Below are 24,115 nucleotides of genomic sequence, written 5' to 3'. Positions count from 1 at the left end.
TGGTCTTTAAAACAATTTTTGATGTTGGCCTTGAACAGGTCTAATAATTTTGCTTAATCACCTCTGTTTCTACACAAAAACTGGAATCTAGGCTGACTTCTAATTTTTCATTCTTGTGAAATCCAGCCACAGGCTTTCTGTCTGCCATCAAATATCTTGAATCACAATTAGATAAAATATGGCAGATGCCCTGTGACACCCAATCATCTTTATTGTATAGAAGTTCACTTTCAGCTTAGAGTGGAATAAATTCCATTTGACTCAGAGGTCAGTACTTGGGAAGAAAAATGAGAAGTGTGTTCATTTGCATATTTGAATGTGCAAATTGGATGCATCCAATTTGCGTTATTTGTCTCCTAATGAGAATGACCTTTTCTGCTGATGGGAAAAAGCAATTGAACTTGGGCATGTGAAAGTTATGGAAGAATAAGAAATTCTGAATCTCTAACAAAACAGGTCAACTGCTTGCTTCTGTGAATAAAAAAAAATAATCGAGGTCATATTGAACCCTAAATCCCAGTGCTCTTTCATCTTTAGGGACACCCAGGTTAGGTTTAGAATCTGAATTTTGCTTCTCAGATGTATCTCTAACAACACTTCTTGCCTAGCACCGTTCCTCTTCACCATCCTTTCCAAAGAACATCTAAACAGTTCTCCTACCACTCATGTGGCTCAGGTTAACACCGTAACATCTTTATAATTATTTTGCATAACAAAATTCAAAGCTTCAAAATTCAAAGATTAAGTGACTTGCCCAAGGCTACAAAGAAGACATTACTACATCAGGATTGGAACTCAGTTGCATCTAGTCTTTGGTCATGTACTCAAACACATTAACTAAGTTTCTTTCAATACTGAAATTGAAATGGAAAGAAGCCGCGATCAATTTACAAAGCAGCATTAGGATCATATAGCCTGTGTTGTTCTAGTACTGTGAATGCTAAAGAATGAAATGAGTCCTGCATATAGGCAGCTCATCTGTAGACAAGTAACATCATCATTATTGCCATGTATTACTATACATTTAATTATCCTCTCTACTGGAAAAAAAATATATATATATAGACGGTCAAATTGCCAGTATGCTTCTCTTCATTTCAAGCTTACTCTTTCATCTGCAGACCTCAAAACCAGGCAGTAGTAATAGGTCTTAGAACTGGAACCACTCACATGCAGAACTCAGGATTAATTAAAGAGCTAGAAATTAAAACAAACATCTTGGCATGGCTTATAAGTAAGGGCACAATTATTTATTCTTCTTCTTGTTTCTTTTTCAGCTTGGTGCTCCAGGAGTCCCCCATCAAGGATCAGGGCCCCATATTGTGAGGATTTATTTAAACACTTACTGAAAATATGGCACCTGCAGTTAAGAATTTACAACTACAATTATAAGATAAAGAATAAAACTGTCTCTTCAGTTGATTTCTGTAATCATAATATTCTAAATTATACTAACACATACCTCATTTTAAGTGTGTGTTTTCCCATGATTATGTACAGGATGGACTGCAGTAAGCTTAACACTGCTACTCTAAAAGCACATCCAGACAAACGTGGATTGTCCTAAAAATAGATATCTTACCTTTGCCACCAGTAAGCAAGGAGGAAATTTCCACTGAGAAAAAGAAAATTCAAGCTGCACAGAACCAGCCAGCTCCATAGGCATACACATACATATCCAGTTGTATAGAGCTTTGTTCTTAATGTTAGCTTACTTGTTAGTATGCTATTTTTTGCAAAATTATTCAAGAGAACAAAAAAGACAAACCTTTTCATGATGAAGAATGTAATTACACAAAAAGGGCTTTTGTAATTGTTCTTGTTTTCACCTGTGTTTCAAAACCAATTTCATACTGGGCACAGGTGCAAATGCTTACAGATTGGGCAACAGAAGGACCAGCTGTAGTTGTTAGAGTAATGAATTCTCCTTTAAAGCAGCATGGGAAATAGCTGTCCTACCAGCAGGCTACTCTGACGCAGTAATTTTTGTAATCTGCTAATGGTGTAGTTTCATAACTGATTTAGGGTGATCTTAGTCTGTGCTGCTATTCGAAGGAGCAGTTCTCTTCCCTTTGCTAACTACCTCTTTCTGAAGCTGAATCAGAAAATTAATCCAGCCCAATTGAAAAGTTTACTAGTTTCATTTGGATCAAATCTTGGATTTGGTGGATTATGCCACAAGTCCTAATGTCAATGCCAAAAAGGATAAGGAAATGTATTACCTGGATGAGTGGTTGAGGTTGTCCTAAAGTAGCTGCAAAACTGCAGTCTTGAAAGATGGTGATTGCTTGAAAGGGATGTTAGCAGGTGTAGGAGTAGGTTAGGGTGGTTTCTGGTGTTATATATGTGCCAGACACAAACTGTGTAAACATGAGGTTATTCAAGCTCATGTGTGTATGGTTTTGTTTTACTGCCTTGTCCTTTGCATATGAGACACCTAACTAGGTATCTACAATGCAGTTGCCTGCATCTAAGCCAGTCATGCAATGCTCCCTTTTAAATCAGTGGACATCTAACCATTGGGTGAATGGAGTCTAAGGCACTGTCCATCTCGTCCTGAAGCAGAAGCCTAAAATGGATTAGATAAGATTTTTCTCTAAAAGTGACTATTTCTCTCCATTTGACTATAAACAGAGAGCAGGGTGACTGGCTTTGCTGTAGATGTCTGTCTAAACTGAGGGAGAAAAACTCTATCTTGTCTGTCAGGGTTAAATCAGTGTTGCTATTTCAAAGTACTTTGAGAGAATGGTCTTTAACTAGAGGCGTGGTATGCGCAGTCCACTGCTGCACTCTGGTTCTGGCTATGGTCAGGTAAGTAGAGTTCCTGAACAGGAACTGTATATTAAATTAGTACTATATTACAAGCAATAACATAATGCATTACAGGAACTGAGATCAAGATGTAGAATGGCAACCAACAGGTATAAATTGGTATCATTCTTACAGTACAAGTTACCAGATCCAAAGATTGCTGTCATCCCAGAAAGACCTCCAAATACTTCATTGTATTTGGCTCAGATACATATCATATTTTGCATGTTTAACAAAGCCTCAGGAAACTTGCAGTAAGACTTTTGTTAATAGCTGGGAGCACCCCACTGAGCTAGAAAAAGCTGCTGGAAATTAATTGTCCCTGAAAACAATTACCTTACGCTGTAGATAAAAAAGACAGTGTTAGCAGTGGGATGAACAGGAGTGCTGCACACTACTACCTGTGCAATTGCTTGTGTTTGGCAAACAATGGCACAATACTCATTCTTGCCAGTGTTTTCACTTCCTATAAATAAACAAGTAAAAGGTGATTTTAACAAAGTAACAGTAACTGTTAATTTTAGGGGATTTGTTTGTTGAATTCAAGCATTCGTAGATATTTATTCTGGAGTGTCACTCCTACATCCAAGTATTCTTTTTTTGAAGTTGCCTTGTCATAATTAAAGAAATAGCTAATAAAAATAAAGACTGATCTTCAGGGAATAGAATTACAATTGGTATGTTAAAGCTAAGCAGTTAACAACAAAGGAGAAAGAACAGAGGGAAAAGGAAATGTCCCTTGTTAAATGCTTACTTTTTTTGGTGAAAACTGCCTTATAAATGACAATATAATACTAGTGTTCCTTATATAAGGTCAGTGTTCTGCATAAAGTCTCCCATAGAGACTTATATTTCTTGGCACAGAAACTTTGATTATATAAATTTCATATAGGAAATGCAAAGTGCCATAATGTGGGACTTTGATCAATGATGCTATCTTGATTTATAATTGGGGTTTTTTTTAACTGTGATGTGCACAAAGCACTAATTTAAAAGCTCATTTTAGTTGCAACCTACCTCTTCCTTTTAATAACAAGAAAGTAATCTGACTACATTTTTTCAGTCATCCTTGTGTCACGTATTAGATAATCTCCTTATAGTTTAAAACTAAAAATGCTAATGGATTGGGGAAATGGGTTTCTGCTTTCACCCAGCATATCTGTCTCTTTTATGCTTGTCTTTTGAATCATTTATCTAAATAATAACCTTTAGTACCCACTCCTTCCTTCCAATGAACTAAAAGATATTAAAGTCAGTGAATGCACATCTTCTCCTACTCTTGTTTTGCCAGCTAAGGTTACCACTTTCAGCAGCTGCTTTTTGGGGGGAGGGGGGAGCTACAGACATCCCCTTGCAGAACTACTCATATGGTTACTTCCTAATTTGTCTCAATCAAAACAGCCTAAGTTAGCTTAAACTAACTGTAGATCTCTTTTAATGAGTATCACTAGTCAGACTGAAAGGACACTGATCTCAGTGACTAAAAGAAAGCAATTATATGAAAAACTCAGCAAACAGCTTTCAGTCAGCAAATCTGTTGGGACAGCAACAGTCCAGAACTGCCAGAAAAAAGGCAGTAATAAGCCCCCTCAAGGAAAGGTGCTGTGGATGGTGGCTTCTTCAGCAGGCAAACCTGGAGATACAGGAGGATATATTTGCATGGCCTTTGTCTCAGAATGATGGAAGATTACTCATTTTGTACAACAGCAGCATGGAGAAGATAAATGACCAGCCCGAGGTCAGGTATGAAGATTGTGGAAATTGTGGGCGTGAGTGCCAGGACAGAGATTTTTCTAGAGTATTTGTGTAGTTCTGTTTTCATCATGCTTGACTTAAGCTGTGTAAGGACCAAGCTTTCAGAAATTGCTTAGCACATACCCTCTGGGAAAAAAAAAACCAAAACAAAAAAAACCCATACCAACAAGTTTCTGAGCAACAGGGATGTATCTTTAAAACACTAAGGAAATCACTTTCCTTACCTACCAATACCTTCTCAAATAGATGGAACTGAAGCACATTTGAAGAGCCAACAACTTTGTACTGCCTTGAGACTTTGGAAAATGTTTTCCAGAGGAAAAGTATCCTTCCACAGACGATCTCTCCCAGCAGACCAAATTTCAATTCTGCTGATCCCAGCAGTGACAGTATGACATGGGGGGGAAACAATACCTCAAGTAGATGGATGCCGTGCTAGAGACTCACAGCAGAGTCTTCAAGTAACTTGCACTGTTCTGAGGCTCTCACTGCTTAGAATAAATTCATTCTGGCACAAAGCTTTCAGTTTGCATAGTCAAAAAAGGCTTTGGATGTAAAGCGATATTCTTACATGAATCAGGCTGTTTTCTCCATTGATAAGAACAAAGAATGACCCTATGAGCTCAGTCTAAAAGTCTTTCTGGTGCTGCTTTGGTATTTCCTGTGGTGATAAATAGCACAATATTCTCAATAGCTGCAAATTACAAAAAAGCCAGAATCTACCTATGTGTATTATGTAGTCACTAAATCACATTTTCATGGCATGTGGGAGGTGACCAGAAGACAATAGCAGACAGACAGCTAAAGGAATTCTATTCCGCTCATTCTGCTGAGGGGGAAAAAAAATAATCCGTGAACATAATTTAATAGGAAAGGAAATGTGTTAACAAAGATTATCTCAGCAGGAAGCAAAAATTTACTGAAGCAACAATTCTATATGAACTTTCATTTCCAGTGAATCATGCCAGTATGTTCAATTTCATTCTAAACACAAAGCCTGCCCTTGCGGCTTGTTCTCTGCTGCAGGACCACTGTCAAAACAAAGAACAATTACAAAATGTTCCCTCAATTCAGAATTCCTATTTGGTAAGTGACGCCCATATGACGCAGAAATCAAAATGTGAAATTTGTAAAACGGAAACTGGGTTTCTCCCCTTTTCTGCTATTTAGACAAGACAGGAAAGTTGGAAGAGTAGTTGACGGGTTTCTCATTATTCAGATTTTAAGAAGACTGTATTTACCAGGTACTTGAAGCCAAATTGGTACATGTAAAATAATAAACCACAATATTCTAGGATACTATCTGAAATATTTGTTGTAATGTATTTATTTGGCTATGGCATCACTAGATTTGAATGCTGAATTAGTCTATTAAGCAGATTCGTATTTATTTCAATATTACATTTTCTTGATGATTATATTTTGACTGAAATATTGCTTTAATTCTTAGAAAGTATTTTTACTTCACAGACACGTGATAATAATTCTATTTGTGTATTTTTTGCAAAAGTAGCATACCCGTTTTCACCCAAATTTGGGATTATAGAGTTCAGCAAAATACATGCGCTCCACATTTTGCTTTGTGACATGAAGTACTGAAGAAGGCAAATATTGACATTTTCTCTCTTTGAAGAAATGTGAGATTGGAAAGCTCTGTTGCCCTGAATGACAAATTACACGATGAGACAGAAGGAAGATGCAAATCTTGGAGTTTTAAAAGCATCTAATATTTTCTCAAATTATATTCAGCTGTATTTATCTAGCATTCTGGCATGCTGCTGGATTACTGTTATCAATAAATCTACAAATAGAATGCAAAATGCATGTGAGCTGTCTGTGCATGAATAAAGAGCAGCCCAGCAATAAATTATAGCATAATATATAGTTTAAAATGTAGCAAAAGGAATGCCTTGACAAATCAATGCAACGTATTTTGTCACTGAGGGTGAAAGATTCATTACGCATCAGCCTTGAGAAAGCTGGATTTCTGAAACATGGGTCATCTAGGACGTATGATGTAATAAGAGAATACGGAAACGTGCATAGAAAAAAAAATCTTCTGGATAATAAAGCCATATTAAATTTTCAGGTAAATATAAGTCCTATGCTGTACTTCATTGTTCAAGAGAGGTCAGGAGTGCAATGCGAAAGAACAAAATAATGAAGCCTGACTTCCTATGGATTTGGTCCTCACAGGAGATTCAAGACTGACCCTTTTTCTGAAACTGGGTCACGTGTGCTGGGTTTCATTTGTGTTTTCTGGTGTCTGCTAAGGTCTATGCTCATCTTGTGGCACTTTGTTCAGCTGAGAAATTCTTTCCTCTACCTAGCCACCTATTTTGATGAAAATTCAGTGTTTTGGGGGAACTCCAGGCATCTGCCAGACATGACTGAAACTGGCACTAGATTTTGAAGTTGGTGGGAAGAGAGGACGCAGACACAGGGCCAGACACACACACCCACAGGTTGCATAAGCCTGGAGTACAGCAAAGAGACTAAAAATAAGACCAACCAATTGGTTTTCCTGCTGACAGCAGCGAACTGCCGTGGGACATTTAATTCCCTCTGATCACATAAACGACAGACGAGTTGTCACCTGCTGTGCATGCCAGGGGAGGATCCTGTCCCTGTGGCAAGGGCCACTGGTCCCAGCAGCTGCATCACCTTGTCCTGCGTGCCGCTGTGGATGGAAACACCCCCAGAGAAGTGAGCACCAGAGAGAGGCCGTGGACCTGGATGTTGTCTCTGGCACGCTCAGGAAAAGACACCTGAGCCTGGCAGGGTTGGACGGGCTTAAAATGGGGGGCTGGGCAGGTGGAGGAGAGGCCAGGAGCGCTGATGTCCCTCGCCTCCTGCGGTCTCAAGGGGTGTTAGGGAGAGCCTCGCACCCAGTGGGGGTTAGGGCCTTGTGACAGCAGCCAGGGACATGAGAGACGAATTGTTCCAGTCCCTCCTGTAAGAAGGACAAGCCTTACATTTTCTTAACTATATTTAAAAAAAAAAAAAAGAGGGGATGTCTACGGATTTAGCGGCTTTGGTACGGGTTTCAAGCCACTCCCGCCCGCCGGGGACCATCCCGTCAGAACCGGGGCCGCGCCGCCGCCCGGCGGACGACACCCAGCAGGTGGCGCTGCTGCCCGAAATGGCGGCCGCCCGCCGGAAGAGGAAGATCGGCCCTTCCCCAAGATGGCGGCGCCCAGGCGCGGCGTGGCTGAAGGGAAGATGAAGCGGCCGGCGGCCGCCCGCGCTCGCCGCGGCGGGAAGCTGGACAGACTGCGGCAGGCGGTGCAGGAGTTCGTGCAGGCAGCCGGCGACCAGCCGCCGCTGTCCCTGCAGAAAGACTCGGAGAAGCAGAACCGCAGGAGCCGCCGCGAGGCGAGGAAGGAGAAGCGCAGGCTCAAGCGGAGCCGCCGCCGCCGCCTCCGACGCGGGGAGCCGGTGGAGGCCCCCGCCGCCGCGGCCAAGGCGGCTCCGGCCAAGGCGGCTCCGGCCAAGGCGGCCAAGGCGGCTCCGGCCAAGCCGGCCCCGGCCGCCCGCCCCAGAGCCCCGGCCTCCCCCGCCGCCGCCGGGAAGCAGCGGCCGGGGCCGCCGCTGCCGGCACCGACGCCCCGCGCCGCCCTCCCCGCCGCCGCGATCGCCTCGGCGCGGAAGCGGGCCCTGCTGGAGGCCAACGAGGAGGAGGAGAAGGAGATCCGGCGCCTGGAGCGGCGGCTGGGGCTCGGCAAGCGCCGTAAGAAGCAGGAGGGGGCCGCGGCGGAGAAGCTGCCTCAGAGCTTCCTGCGGGACGGGCTGGGCTACGTGCTGGGCGCCCTGGGCTGCCGGGCCGGCCTCAGCAGGCTGTGCGAGAGCAGCGACGAGGAGGAGGCCCCGGCGGGGCCGCGGGAGGCCCAGCCGGCGCCGGAGGAGGACGAGGAGGGGCCGGAGGACGCCTCAGACCCCTCCGAGGAGGGTGATGTGGACGGACAGTGGGAGAGCGAGAGCTCGTCCGAGGACGGCGGGGCGCCTGAGGCCAGCGAGCCCCCGGGCGAGGAGGAGGAGGAGGTAGGGTGTTCGCCTCAGATAGCGCAAACCTGCTTCTCAAAGTACGTGCCGCAGCCTGCCCCTAAAGCAGAGTTGACATCGCCTCTGTAAAGCACGGGCGTTCGCTGTCAGTAGTCAGGCCGCGCAGTGTTGTCGTGGGTCAGAACAGCACCGGGCCCAGCAGCAGTGCTGACCTCGGACCCCCAGGGACAGCTGTCAGGCGTGGGGGGGAAGTCCCCAGTTCGGGATGCTGGCGGGTAACACCCCAAAGCAGATGGCATGTGGCCCTGGCTCTGTGTAGGAGATCAGCCAATAAAAGGAACGACCCCAGCTGTAGAGTTTTAAGAACGGGATTAAGCACTTCTGCTAAGAGCAAAGAGAGCTTGTGTTCACATCGGGATCTGTTGCAAACTGAAGCGTTGCTTCTTCTGGATGACCCCAGAGGTTCTGCCTGTGTTAGGTCTTGTAGCAGGGGTGGAGGAGAGGAGGCCGAAGGGTCGTTTAGCCCACATGACGCTAACTTAAACTGTTAGTACGCCTGCAGCTGGTAAAACCAAGACCTAAGGTGCCAGGTTCTAATAGCAATAACTTAAGGGAAAGTTCATGTAAAGGGAAGAGGGGTTTTGCCGCCATCAAGTTGGTCATAAGCAGTAACTTGTTGCATGCTGCTTTTCTGTATGAAGTTGTTCCTTTGGCATTAAGTTATTAGATGGTAAAATACATACTTAACTAAAAGTTTGGCATATTAATCTTAAATAGAAATGCATATCTGTATTCAAATATTTAAGATACTAGTCTCATTTGGTATCTTATTTTACTGTTTTCCTGGTTAGAGTCTTAATCACAGTGCTGTGAAGTATGTTCCCCCTCAAGTAAGGAAAGCTCAGGAGACACTAAATGACAAGAAGAGAGAAGAATTGGGAAGACTGAAGAAAATGGTGAATGGTCTTATTAATAGGTAATGTAATAAGGCAAGTCATTAATCTTTCTGGTTCGATGTGACAGTGCTCATCATTCAAAGAAAAGTGGCAAGGATGTGACTTTTCTCTTCACAAGCTGATTTTAAGTTGGCAATCATGTCTGCTATCCTTAATAATAATTATCTTTGTTGATATAAATTCTTCAAAGTTGGTCGTTATAGAAGTTGAAAAATCTAGAAAATAAATTTAAGATTGGGCTGAATTCCACACAGCAGTTGCCTGCAAGTGCTAGATATAATTCACTAAGTGTCAGTTGGAGTATGCCCATAAAAAAGCCTCGTAGTGTGAGTTATAGCTCCCCCCCAAAAAAGCATGATTTTCTTTTTTTTATTTAAATAAAATTTAATTTCTCCAACACTACAACTGAGGAGGAGCAACACTTCATAGCTTAAAGTACTGAAGAACAGAAAAAGTAATGAACACTTTCATGCATTTTAATTGTACAGTATTTTTAAAATAAGAAATATATTGGCATTTTCTTTTTTCTATGTTATCTGTAAAATGCAGACTACGGTATGCAGTTTGTTCAGTCATTTAGAATTTGATATGCTTTATGTGTTAGAAAGTATGAGGTATTTTCATACTTAATTTCTCCAAAGACAGTGATGTGCCATAGTTACAACTGCTAAGAACAAAGTCTGTTTTCTTAATAACTCTGTTCAGTGTGAGAATAAGCACGTTGAATGCTTTGTAAATACTGCAAAAAATCTTCTTTTACATGTAAATACTACACAAAAAAAAACCCAAACAGAATTAAACATATGTTGTATTTTTTTAATTTAGTGAACACAGCAAAATACAAAAGGTCCCTTCCAGTCACCTTTTCCATCTTTCTTCTTAAGCCAAGGTAGTTTCTCTTAAAAGAATACGTTGTTTGTTGGGTAAATTGAAAGTTGTGGAACCGTGTAAAGAGAAGAAAAAGTGAACGTTGGATTTTGTTTCTCAATAGGTTGAGTGAACTGAATTTGTCCTCAATTAGTGGACAGATGGAAGAGCTTTACATGGCCAACAGCAGAAAGGACATGAATGAAACTCTGACAGATATTCTCATGAATGCTTGTGTTACTGCAGTTGCCATGCCTGCAAGATTGATGATGGAGCATGTCCTTTTGGTCAGCATTCTTCATCATAATGTAGGAATTGAGGTAATTCTTGTGGTTGGGGCTAATTTTATTTAATAATACATATTGTAGGGTGTTTTCCTTGATATTTTGTTTGAATTGCCTTTTAATTTTTGATTGTGTGTCACTAAAAAGCATTTCTAGTTGAATTTCATCAGTATTTGTAGCTTCTTTGCTGCGTGTCCACAAGTGAAAGGGACCAAGTCTGTTGCTTTATCTGATTAATTTATTTCCTCCATGAGTTACCACTGGTCAGTTATAAAAGCATAATTTTTTTCATCCAAATCTTTCTGCAGCCATAAAACTGAATTTTTTAAACTTCAAGTTTTCTCCTCTTTAATTACACTAATCCATTTCTGTTCTCTTGGGTATATGGCAGTATTGTTCTTGAACGATGTGTATCCAGATAAGGAAAGTACTACAGTTACAGAAATCCTTTTACATCAGTGGCAAAAGTCCTGTTTTAAGCCAAATCATGCAAATCATCAGTGGAATTAACTAGGTATATCAATGACTCCAGAATATCCAAAACTTCAAAAAGCATGGCAAGTTTTTTGGAGGTTTTTCTCTTGTGTTTTTAAGCCTGATGAATGATTGAGATTAAAATATCTCTTGCTTCCTGTTAAGAAGCAGCTGAAACTACTGATGTCAAAGGGAAGATTTTAGCTAACTTCAGTGAAATGTCTCTCAGGAAACTGAGGTGCTTCAGGACCATGTTCCCATCAAGATACATTTTTCTTTCTACATCTGAATGCAAAAGATGTATTGATGCAAGTTCTTCAGTTTGTCATATAGTGACCTGAATGCTGTCTCTGAAACCGTATTAAATATCAGATGGATGCAATTACAGCAGCTTTCTCCGTGCAGCCTTGCCATTAAACTTTTTTTGTTCCTCTTTGCTGCTTGAAAGGCAGTTCTGACTGCAAATATAACGTAATATTACAATGCTGTTTTAAGAAGAGAAACACAGTCTTTTTAAATGTTGAAACTTTGCAAAATACCTAGTAATAGGTTTTAGATATAGATATACTAATAGGTATTAGAAGTAGATAGATGATATCCAGACTGTATTCTGTACTACTGACTCTGTTACACATCATCTTGGAATCTAAGGCTGTAGTATTTAAGTATACTGTAAAGCCCCATTATTTTTTCTGTAAAATAAATGTAGAATATGCATTACATGAAAGTGTGATAGCACAGATGCATTTAAGATGAGTTTGAGCAATGCAGAAGTTGGGTTTCCAATAACTGTGTTAATGCATTTGTGCAACGTGATCATTGGATAGTTAATGCAAGTCAGTACTGCTACTGGGAGTTCTGGTTTTCATAAGAACAATCAGCAAATACTAGTACCATGATAAGGGGTGGGGAGGGTGGTGTCTTGTTTAGCAGTAATGTGTTCATTACCTACCTATATTTTGGTATGCTTTCTAATTCCAGTCTTTAGCATCAGTTCTCTCTTCACAAATACAGAGATTCCAAAATTTCTTTTCCCAACTGTACCACTGACAAATAGCTAAGACTTATTCACACTTCAAAAATCAGCCTAAGCTCATGCTTAGCAACTGTGAAAACTTGGTGTGTTGGGGGTTAGTTTACAAAATTATCTTCTACCCTTCTATTAAGGATTTTGCTTTGGAATGCTGAACTCTATGGTGCATTTGGTTTTTGACATGCAGCTTTTACTGGATGAATGACTAGCAGTAACAGCATGCTAGCCTCGCAGCTGGGAAGATGCTAATATGTGTCCACGAAAATTATGTAAACAAATTCTGATGTATGTGTACTGTAAGTTCATAATATTTGCTTTTCTTGCACAGACTTCAAAAGGCAATGGGATGGCATGTATGAGGTGTAAATAACATAGACTTTAAGAAAATGTCACACCACATAGATATTTGTATATGTAAATGTAGAACATTCATATTGGCTGAGAGGAGCAACAATATTTCTTTAAAATTAATAGTGGCAGTGCCCCCAAAATGAACGTTTTACAGACGTCTGTAAAATCTACTTATGGTTAACCGCTGGATTTTTTTTTTCTCCACCCTCCCCCCCCCCCACCTTAATGGAACTATTGCCAGGTTGGTGCTCACTTTTTGGAAGCTGTGGTGAAGAAATTTGATGAACTCTGTAAGAGTGATGCTGAAGGGAAAGAATGTGAAAATCTGCTTGCCTTGATTGCTCATCTGTATAACTTCCATGTGGTTCATTCCCTGCTGATCTTTGATATTCTGAAAAAACTTGTTAGCACTTTCACTGAAAAAGAGATTGAGTTGATTTTGTTTCTTCTGAAAAACGTGGGATTTTCCTTAAGAAAAGATGATGCGTTGGCTTTGAAGGAACTGATCACTGAAGCCCAGAGGAAAGCAAACACAGCAGACAAGAAACTCCAGGATCAGACTAGGGTATGTGTGTGTGTTTTGAACATTTTCTGTTGTGAATAGATATAACAAGCACTTGGATACGTGTGTTAATCTACCAAAATGTTTTCTGCTGCACTATATTTAGATTCTAAGTTACCATTAGTGTTCAGTTGTTGCATTCAGTTATTTGCATTCTTCTTGTCTGTCTTTCTCCATTAGTTCTTAGGACACAGACACCAACATGGGTGAGACTAGGACTATTTTGTGTCTTGCACAACGGACAGAGCTTCTGTTTCACGGTAGTTTGTACGCTTCAAAAAATGGTCTCTGAGTCATGGTGTTTAGCAGGTTAAGCTTTGAATTGAAGCTTGAACACAAATGAATATAATAGGAGTTAAAGTAAACATCATTCTCTGTATTTGTATTCATGTAATGTAAATTTTGATGTATATTGCCAGCTGAGCTGCTTATTCTCACGGAATAGTAATTTCAAAGTACACTCTCTACTTTATTAAATAAACTTAACGGCACATAACCTGCAGAAATATTTCTTTTCCCAATAGGTTCGTTTTATGCTGGAGACTATGTTGGCACTAAGGAATAATGACATGCGTAAGATTCCTGGTTATGATCCTGAACCAGTTGAAAAACTCCGCAAATTGCAAAGAACACTGGTGAGAACTTTCTTGACATACGTAGTATAGTTATTCTTAAACCAGAAGTAATTATTTGTATTATATGTTGGCTTGATGGCTATAGTATTTTTTAACTCATTTAACAGTCTGAAACTCTTGGGGACAAAAATCACTTCTTAGATCATTAACTATTATCTCCTGTGTGCAAGTTAAGTCAGCAGTCAACCAGCCTTCTGCAGAACAGTTTGAGAAAGGACATAATACTTAGCCAAAGACTTTGCCTCAAAGTCCTATACTTGAAAAAGAGATTGTGGGATGTTTAATGATTATGCAGAAGAAATGAGTCATTATGACAAGTTCTTTTTTCCATAGATTTTGGATGCAGGCACCCACTCCTACCTTCACCAAAATTATTTTGGAAGTCTAATGCTTCTGAATTCCTGGATGTTTTTTCTTTCTTGTTTTTTTTTTTTTTTCTTTTGGTGAAGAGGGGGCAGTTTGTCTAGAACAACCCAGTATAAAATGCGTGAAAGTAATTGTCTCTTTGGATTGAGAACTAATTCATTTTCACAGGACTTGAATCTGGTTTTAGAGTCCATGTATCTCCAACCTGAAAATTACCCTACCTGTCTACAACACCTAGAGCGTCTTTATTTTTCAGAAATCTGTAAGTGCAGGATGTGCACATCAGTGATAATAGGCCAGGCAAAATAAGCTAGGTAACCTAGCTCTACTTCCTCTCTTAAATTTTTGCAATCTTAGCGTGCTTCTAGATTCTTTTGATGAAAATTCGTTTTTGTGTTCAAAGGGTTTAAGCTTTTTGTTGTTTGAATTGTACAAAACTTAAGGCAGTTTGTCATGTCATTTTATTTGATAACAAGTGTTCAAAAGGAAAATCAGGACCAGATTGTAAGATGTGGCAACTGATTTTTCAATGTCAGCATTAAGTCTGAATTCTAATCGAGTTTTATGCTTGGAAGATGGCTATTTTTTAATTGATAATCTCTCTTTTTTTAAATAAAAAAGAGCTTCTAAATGTAGTTTTAAGCAACTTCTTGTATTTGAGAAATTAGAGCATATGGGAAACTTGTAAATTCTTTTCAGGTTGCTGACTGAAACTAAAGGTTGCGGGGGGAACATGTGAAGATCTGTATGGAAGGAGATTAAGTTACTTGTTTAAAGTATTTGTTTTAAAGTAATTTTAAGTAACTAAAATATTTGTTGTTTTGGTTTGGTTTGTTTTTTTTAAAGAAAGCTTCAAAGAAAAGCTTTTGGATTTTTTGTATTTTGTTATTCAAGGTTCGCAGCAGCGGTTCTGGAAAAGACACTCAGCTCCGTGTCTCCCTGGAATCTCTCCTCAGCGCTGATCAGGTTGGTCGCTGGTGGATCGTAGGGTCATCCTGGAGTGGAGCACCAATGATCGATGATACAAACAGCAAGACTCAGCAAAAACTGCGTATAGGAAAGGTAAATCCAAGCAGTGCTAGTTATAAGGCTAAGTGTTTGTGATCTTTTGAATATTCTTCATATAGGTGAGTAAGTTTATTTCAAAGCCCAACAAAAAAACCTTCGTGGACTCTTGTAAGGCTAAGCTTTTGAGCTGTAAATTCTGCTCTTACGTTTTTCAAAATTTTGTACTCATGCAGTCCATAAGAGCTGTTACTACAAATATTATGGCATAACTTGTTTTTTGCTTATCTTGTGGAATTGCAAAAGTAACTCATGTAAGTTCAAGTAGAAACTTGATTTAAAAGTGGATTTGCTAGCATGAATTCTGACAGGTAGTGTTGTCTGTCCGTGGGTGGCATATATCTAAGCTGATTCTAAAAGTAGTGTGGTGAGGTGATCATAGTGACTTACATTAGAGATGCGTGCCTTAAAAATAATTGGCACAATTAAAATACATTAAAATATCTTTCCCTAGTTGAAAAAGCTCCTGATGATGCCTTGGCCTCTGGACAAAAGCTCAGCACCTTTGGATTGCTACTTCATAGTTTACTGGAGATCTTAATTAATGGTCTTATTCGAGGCTGCACAGAAATAGCTTTCTTAAAGCAAGCATAAATAAAATAGGTTTTTTGTTGGTTTTTTTTTTTTAGGTGAGTTCGAAGATAATGGAGCTTGCTCGTAAGCAGAGAATGAACACTGATATCAGGAGAAGTATTTTTTGTGTCTTGATGACAAGTGAAGACTTCCTGGATGCCTTTGAAAAGCTTCTCAAGTAAGTACAGACTAGCACAGAAGACAGCCCAGAACTAAAAATAGCATTAGCTGGGTTGGAAGAATAACATTGCTGGTCTGGGCTTAAGAGCATTTAGTTGATAATAAATTAAAGAAGTGCATAGCTAGGGATCCCCATGAGGTAAAAGGGTAGGAGAGGGACCAAAACCCTGGTGTAAGGACTAGTGGGGGCAGGCAGAACTGACTGGCAATCAGAAGAAAGGAGTAGCCCCTGTTATTGTCACTCGTGTCTATAACTGATTTACAGTATCTTTTGACTTAAGGAGCCTGTATCTTTTTGCATTGAAGATGTGTATCCTGGTCTAGCGGATGGAAATCTGTTGCAGGCTTGCTTCCTTACAGAGGCAGACCAGAAACCCCTTCAGAACATCTCTTGGTTTTGTTGCTGGATTTCCATACTACTGCCACTTCCTTTACTTCTTGCCGCTTTGTTAAGCCATCTTGTAAGTCTCTGTCCATACTTGCATGACCTGGTAGTGTTCTAGTACCTCCGCTTCCCTCTTGCAGAATTTATTAGCTTTGGATTTGTTCCACAGTCACATTTCATGTTAAGACCAGTTTCCTTACCACTTGGCAAACAGCTCTTTAGAAGAAGATGTGATCAGGGAAAAGCTCAAACTAAGCTATTCTTTGTGTTTGTCAGGATATTAATTGTAAGTCTGTAGTAACTGGGAGGGGAGAGATCAGGTCTGAACTTTTCTATTGCAGCCTTGTAATTCAAGGGAATTGTCTTACCCGGATGGCATGCAATTATTTAATTTGCTAACCAAACCAAAACAGACTTTGTAATAAAGTCAACTAATATTTGATTAAATGCCACTTCTGCAAAACACAGCTTGGATTTAAGACTGTGATGGAGTCATTCCAATATCTTAATATGGCCTCTTCAATTAAAAGAAATTAGCTGCTGCTGCTGCAGTTCTTGCCAAGACCTGGTAGCTCAATTTGCAGATTGATCCTTGACTCTCATCTGTGCTATTTAAACTAGTATACAAATCTATATACATACAGGCTTGGCAGAAGAACTGTCTGCAGATTGCCTGGTGTGTGTTGATACTGATTTTTATACAGCAAAGTCGGAGAGGAGTTCTCAAATCTGCCCACACCTGGCAGAGTATAGTGGAAAGTACACAGAATTGTCAGTGAAGGAATTAACTTCAATGTGCACGTGTTCCAGAGTGTATGGGAATTTATATTCATATGTTTGACATCAGTCTCATGAAGAAGAGCGTGAGAAATATATAAAGAAATATTTTAACTGCACTTGTTGATTCATCTGCTGCTAGGTCTCTGGCAGAGTTGAGGTGTGGTTAAATGGTAATTTAAACCATTTTAAATCTAGGCGGCTGTAGTTTTGCTTGTCTTTCTCCTCCTTACAGCAAAATAAAGTAATTGGTTTGAAGGCAGAACAGCTCTCTGAAGTGGTTCAGCTTGTGATTGCAGAAGTGTCAATGTAAAGGGAGGGTTGTGAACATCACTGGAGACAAGAGAAGAGAGTGGCTCCATTTCAGCTGAAAGGCCACACGTCCTTCACAAACCACAGATCACACAGGAGGGGGAATGAAGGCTTTTTAAGTTTGATGGAGAGGCAATTTTTAATGCTATTTCATAGAGATGAAGAATTTGAGAAACTTTACATCTCACAAAAAACTGAAACTTCTAAAAGTCTTAGATGTCCTGTTGTAGTGTGATGTGTAATTCAGGATAGCAAGTATGTGATTATATCTACTGAATTAATTTTATCTGACTTTTAAAAGGTGGGTTTGAGTGTTGCTATTTTTGATCTAAAGGCAGTGATAGTCCTGGGCTTCCAGCTGATGATAACTAACCTACCTAGAGGCAGGCTTCTGCTGGTGATAAATAACCTGCTTCAGAGGCAGTTATCCCCTATACAGTGGGAAATTCTTAAAGTGATCAGGACATAGAAGTCCGTGGGAATACTGTAACTCATGATTTAGTAGGTGAGGTTGTTGCATATTCTTTATCGAAGATTATCAGGCTTATGAAATCTGTAGAGGTTTATAGTGAAGCTCAGCAGTGAAAGACAATCCTGACTCCTAAATTTTAGATGTTTAGGAATACTAGGTCTGAAAAGATAAAATACTGCTAGGTCTGTGAAGAAGTGAAGGAGAGAACAAAATTGAACATCAAAGTGCTGATTTACTTGGTTACAAATGTCTGGCAACATGAGTATTTCCTAAATAAGCAAGTCATGATAGAAGTGATGATAAACAAGGAAAAGGAGAGTGTGCCAAATCAGTGATTGCAGTGTAACTTCACACATCATCTATTAAGTGCATGTCTGGTGGCTGAAAACCTGTGTATTTTAAAAAAAAACTTCTCTTGCTCTCTAATAAAATCAGATATAATTTGCTTGCTCTCCCATCAGCCAAGTTCTATCACAGATGCAGCGCTTACAGGGCTGGTCTCTTTTGGAGAAGCAGACTTCTAAGTTTTCACCACTCATTAGCAATCAGCCTAGAAATCATCCCAGATTTTCCTATCATAAAACCATAAATTTGGGGGGGGGGGGGGGGTTGGCTGAAAGACAATATTTTCTCTGTTAATCTGGTGTGCATCTGTGATCAAATGCAATGGCAGATGTCTGGAGGTGTATACAAATGAGGGATATTAGAATCAAGCAATGACAAACTACAGATGGTAGAGCAAGTTCCAGTGGAGTCAAACTTAGTTAGAAAATACACTTGAGTTACACTAATGCTATATGAAACTTGAGCTTGAAGCAATGAAAAGAATTTTGTTTGACATTTTTCAGTTTATAATACGAAGCATTTTTCACTTTAATTGGTTTTAACGCTGCCAAGCATTTGGCAGCCCTGGAACCTAAATCATATTATTCACAGAACAGGTGCATTGCGAGTTAGTTACCATTCCCTGCCAAAGTGTCTCAGCCCTCTTTTAGACTGGTCAGCTGTTCAAGTGGGAAGGCTGTTCAGTCCTTGGCCTTTATGCTGAGGCAGCCAACATAAGTACTCATTGACACTGACTGTTTTCTTCAGGCTTTTTTTTCTTTTTTTTCCTAAGGTGCTTTGAAGTCACTGACTGCAACCTCTTAGGCTACTATCAAACAATAATGAATTTCAAGTATTATGTAGCATGGACTTGACCTAGAGATGAAAAGATTCATATCACCAGCTAAATAGGGAAAACATCTTAAAATATTTTTTTTTTATCCCTAGTAAGTACCACAGAAGTGAAGGGCCCTGGACGTGTTTCTCTAAATAAGCTAATAATGATCCAAAGGCTGGTTTTCCTCCCATGACCATGGGTACAAGTGTGAGATAACCGCAACAGGGTCCTACAGTTCTTGTTTCACTATTGAACCTTTGTATTGCTACACTGTGCAGCAGCGCTTGCTGCGGTGCAACTGCTGCGTTCAAAGGCACAAGACTCCATGGTGACAGTGCCCTCTCCTCTGTTTTTCTTCATGGAGAGCTACAAACATGGAGTGGGCTACCTTTTCTTCCCCAAGGCGTAATTATACTTGTATCATTCCAATTCTGTCTGTTGAGGTCGTGCTTTTGCAGCCACTCCTTTAACTCTGATAATACTGTAGCATTTCCATATTGCAATACGAGGATACTGATTTAGCCCACAGTCATAAGGGTTTGAGTCCATTCAGTGTTTTAAAGACTTTGTAAGAACTTTCTAACAAGTAAAATTTAACATGGTGTTTGGGGGGGGGTTTAAGCATTACTCTCAGATGTTGGCTGTAGCTCTTAGTTTATGGCAGTATTTTTTTTTCCTTACTAAATGATTCTCATTCTTTTGCTAAATTTTAGGCTCGGACTGAAAGATCAGCAGGAGAGAGAAATTGTTCATGTTATCCTTTACTGCTGTTTACAGGAGAAGACGTATAACCCCTTCTATGCATTTTTGGCTAACAAGTTTTGCGAATGTGAAAGGCGATTTCAGGTGAAGAAAAATCTGTTTCTGCTTTCTTTTAACCATTATTGTGGTTAGGAAAACAGTTATTAAATACCTGAGAATGGAGGTGTGCCTGTTAAGATCTTGATCCTGAGGAAAAATTCTGCTGGTATACCTATGCATTCAGTAAGGCATACTCATGGTCAGATCTGAATAGGAAATAAAATAACTACTGCAAAAGGTTTGCTTTCCTCCGTTTTACGCGTTTTAAAAGAATTGAACGGTCTGATCAAGCATCTCTGTTAATTAACAGGGGGCTCATAGAGAATAGAAGATCAAAAGGTTTTCTTACGTTGTTACGCATTTGAACAGTCCTTGATTTGTAGGATTTTATTTTCCTTTGACACCTAGGTGACATTTCAGTTTAGTATTTGGGACAAAATCAGAGACTTAGAAAACCTGTCAGCCACTGCCATCTCCAACTTGGTTTCACTGTTGGCTCACTTGTTAAGGACAAAATCATTGCCGCTTTCAGTTCTCAAGGTTGGTGTGCTTTCTTTTCAAAATACTTCTGTGTTTTCCTTGCATTTGCTAGTTCTATGGAAAATGTATTTTCTCTGTTACCTAGCTGGTACTTTAGCTGCTCGTGGTCATAAGCTAAGACAAAACTTGTTCTAAAATTACCAAATTAATCCAATTGATTATGGTAATGCTATCATTTGGGGAAAAGGGAACCTGTGGTGACCCAGGTGTACAGAAAGTCTATAGTTCTATATCTAGAGCAGCTGTAAGATTATTTTCTCTAGAGTATCCAGAGTTGGAACTGAGGCCCTTTCATTAATAGGCTTTGTCAGTGGATTTTGTGCTGTGCTTTTTAGCTGATGTTGATTTTTATTAGACCAGAAAGAAATCTACTGATCACTTGCATTTCAGAGTGGGGAGTCCATAGAATTTTATTAGAAGAATAATCGAAATGTGTTAAACAGGCAATTATATGGATTGTCCTAGGTAATTCTAAAGTATTTAACCAATTGAGAAATTATATCCGGATTTCTGGTACAGCTAGAGAGGTTATTCCTTAGAAAGTTCTCTGCTTTCCTTATTGATTGACTTTTGGAGGCAGTGTTCTCAGCTAATTCTTCTGTGCCAAACTTAAGACTTGGTATATATATAAGAGGCCAGTTGGTGTGCTAAAAGCTGTTCATTTAGAAGAGAATTTAGCTGTCTAAAATACTTGAATTAATCTAATTCTCTGTCTCTCTCTACTAGGTAATTGAATTCAGCGAACTAGATAAAACCAAGGTCCGTTTCTTGCGACAAGTGTTAAGCATGCTGTTAATCAAAACAGATGCTGAAGAACTTAGTGACATTTTTGTGAGGTAAGTGATCAAAGAGATATCCAGGGAACCCTTGGTGAGTAGTAATTAAGAAGATAAGTTTGCTTATTTTGTTTGGAATTATACAGTGCCTTTTCCAAAGATCAGCCATCCATCCCTTAAAAAGTAAACTCTCCTGGGTGAGTGGGGGGAAGCATATAATTTGTGTGTTAGTACAGGCTCTGATATAGATACAACTGTGAGAAGTGTTATACAAAATAAGGCTTTCAGATAATCAATGTATCATTTTGGTCATAGGATTTTCATGAGCAGAGCTCTGTAATTACCTGCTTTCCTTACTGCTTTACCATCTGTGTGCAGTGGGGATTCAATCTACCAGCAGTCTTTGCGAGAAGGTATCTTTAGTGTAAGAAGGAAAAAGAAAGAAATACTAATGAGGGAAAGGTTTGGGGGATGGGGGTTTTTTGTTTGTTTGTCTTTATTTTTTGTTTTTTCAAATCAACATTGTCTGGAAAATCTTATTTTTGTATATGGGACAGGGTTGCCTGGAAAGGCTGGGAAATCTCCATCCTTGGAGATGCTTAGGATGTGAGTGGATAAGACTCTGAGCAACCTGACTACATCTGGGTGTTAGTCCAGCTTTAAACAGGAGGTCGGACAAGATGACCTGCCAGCATCCTTTCTGACTTAAATTTTTCTGTGATTCCATGATTTTGTTGTGTTAAACTTGCAATGTCACATGAAGTTAGAAAAAATTGGGTGACGATGTTTCAGCCGTTACTGTGATGATGTTACACTGCAACACAAGGAAGCTCAAACATTCTGTTTGCCTTGTTTTTTTGCTGTAATGTAATTGTTTACATAAAGCAAGTCTAAGGTTCCAATACTCCATTGTATGTTGAGTGTGTTTGGGCTGTTTGCCAAACCGATGTAGACTTGTTGGTAACTTGAAAGCCTTTTCAGAAAAGCTGCTTTTATAGGTTGGATTTTTTTCTATGTCTCTATTTGAAGAAGGTAAAGAAAAAAAATTAAGAAATTTCTGAAACAGTGGAAAACTAAATACTGTTTCTGATCTGTATCTTTACAGGCTATCTGACAACCCCAAACTGGGAATGCTACGGGAAGGCTTGAAACTCTTCCTTACCCACTTCTTACTGAAAAACGTACAAGCCCAAAAAAATGCTGAAGAAGCTAGCTTATTAAAAGAAAGAGTTGAACTAGCAACCAAGGCTTTGCAAGCAAAAGAATCCAAATTGAAGCTATAGTTCTGTTTTTCTAATAAAACATATAGAAAAACAGTCTGTGTGAAGATGCAAAGCTTTTTTAGTCTTTCAGACCCAAATAATTGAGAACGAGGAGAGCCATGTTACTCTAAAGGATCCGTTTTTTTGATGTAAAGAGTTACTTTGCTCTACACACTAGTTACGGGTTTAATTGAAGCTGATACCAGGCCTTTTTGAAGAAAGAGAAAATGTATTTTTTGTCATGTCCCTTTTTAGTAGGAGTGCTTCATGTTGGTGGTTAGTATCTGGAGAAGAGGATGAATTTCTCTTCTGTGGTACTCCCAGTCAGCAGTAGCATTCCACATTGCATATTCTAACCTTCCATTTAAAATAATAGCATAATACTGACCACTGTATGTTAAAGAAGCAGCCTTAGCCAAAGGCTTTTAATAACTAATCGTTGTACTTGCCTGAAGGAACAGGCCACTAGATGGCATAAGTACTGGTGAGTCAGTTTTGGAAGAAACCAACTTTTTTCTTAAAGTGTTGGAAGTTATCTGCTAATTCTGTGAATTGTTTACCTGACTGTGGGTCAGGAAAAGATCTTCAGTTGGATTTGAAGCTGTAGTAAAACGACTTGAAGATCTGCCTTTGCCCAATTATATTGGGTTTAGAGATCATAGCATAGTTTTATTGCTCTTCTAACCTGTTTTTTGCAGCTTTAAAATTGGAGTTGCCTAATCACTTGTGTTAATCAGATTTTTCTAGGCATAAAGAATAATATCAGTATAAGTCTTTCAATAAGATAATACCTTCCTTAAGAATTTGCTTGCATTTTCCATTCAGATGTACTTTTTTTTTTTAAACATTTCTTTCTGTAACACTCAGTGTTAATGGTTTGTTTCTTTTGTCACCTTACCACTACACATTAAACTGCAATTTTTCTAAAGGCTTTGCTGTTTGTATTAGCTTTACTGTAGCTGGCTTGCCAGGAAGGGAATGACCTTAAAATGAGGGGAAGGGGGAAAGCACTTTCCCGTCTGCAATATGCACTGCAGCTGCATAATCTACCTGTGCTAGAGCTGCCAGCCCTATTTCTATAACCAGGCTTGCCCTCTGGTGTTCAATAGTCCACTCACAGTGCTTCCTAATTGCATTTGATACCAATTGATCTATTCAGCTGCTTTGGATCTGTCCCTGTTGGGAAAATTTGCTCACAGTAGGCATCCTCTAGAAAATTTTCAGTTCTGCAGCAAGAGAGGTGGACAATAATTATTTTTTTATTTTTTTAATCAAGGAGTTGAATGTAGAATACTCCACTTGCTCAGTTGTATGAGTAATGTTTTCAGGCAGAGAAGTGCTTCACCAGCAGCCAGGGAGCTGTTTTTCTCACCTTTCTTCTGTTGGAGAGGGCAAGTTGTAGGGAAGAAGGTGTCCTGGGACCAGAGAGACCCAGTTTCAAAATCCCAGGTTACACTAGCGTGGTAACAACTAGCACAGAAGAGATTACTGTCAAAAGAACAAAGCAAGATGCCTGTTTCATACCATTGGCAGCTTTTAAGCACACAAAACTGGCCATTTCCCCTCAATTGCATCTTATGTGCAGCAGGCAGAAGAGGAAAAAAATTTAGTTAAAATATTTCTGAAATTCATACCAATTAACAAAAGTATGGGCAGCAGAAGAATTGACACTATTTTGATGGATACAGAAGTCACAACTTCAGAGAGTGCATGT

General features: G+C 39.6%; 1 protein-coding gene across 2 annotated transcripts; it reads left to right on the top strand.

Moving 5' to 3' along the window:
- Positions 1–7,729: 7,729 nt before the first annotated feature.
- On the top strand, positions 7,730–23,329 carry NOM1 (nucleolar protein with MIF4G domain 1). Of its 2 annotated transcripts, XM_030010235.2 has the most exons (11): positions 7,730–8,607; positions 9,420–9,544; positions 10,516–10,711; positions 12,775–13,098; positions 13,620–13,730; positions 14,991–15,158; positions 15,791–15,912; positions 19,736–19,868; positions 20,232–20,363; positions 21,090–21,199; positions 22,245–23,329. In XM_030010235.2, the coding sequence occupies exons 1-11, from the start codon at positions 7,753–7,755 to the stop codon at positions 22,420–22,422; spliced, it is 2,454 nt and encodes an 817-aa protein (XP_029866095.1). In that variant the 5' UTR covers positions 7,730–7,752; the 3' UTR covers positions 22,423–23,329. The 2 variants fall into 2 exon arrangements, with proteins under 2 accessions (XP_029866095.1, XP_029866094.2); XM_030010234.2 differs by lacking the exons at positions 19,736–19,868; positions 20,232–20,363; positions 21,090–21,199; positions 22,245–23,329 and adding an exon at positions 16,221–16,770 and having other exon boundaries at positions 7,730–8,608; positions 9,418–9,544.
- The last annotated feature ends 786 nt before the right edge of the window (positions 23,330–24,115 follow it).

Source organism: Aquila chrysaetos, chromosome 3, assembly GCF_900496995.4.
Source record: "Aquila chrysaetos chrysaetos chromosome 3, bAquChr1.4, whole genome shotgun sequence".
In the NCBI taxonomy this organism is placed as follows: domain Eukaryota; kingdom Metazoa; phylum Chordata; class Aves; order Accipitriformes; family Accipitridae; genus Aquila; species Aquila chrysaetos.
This window is presented reverse-complemented; position numbering and strand designations above follow the sequence as displayed.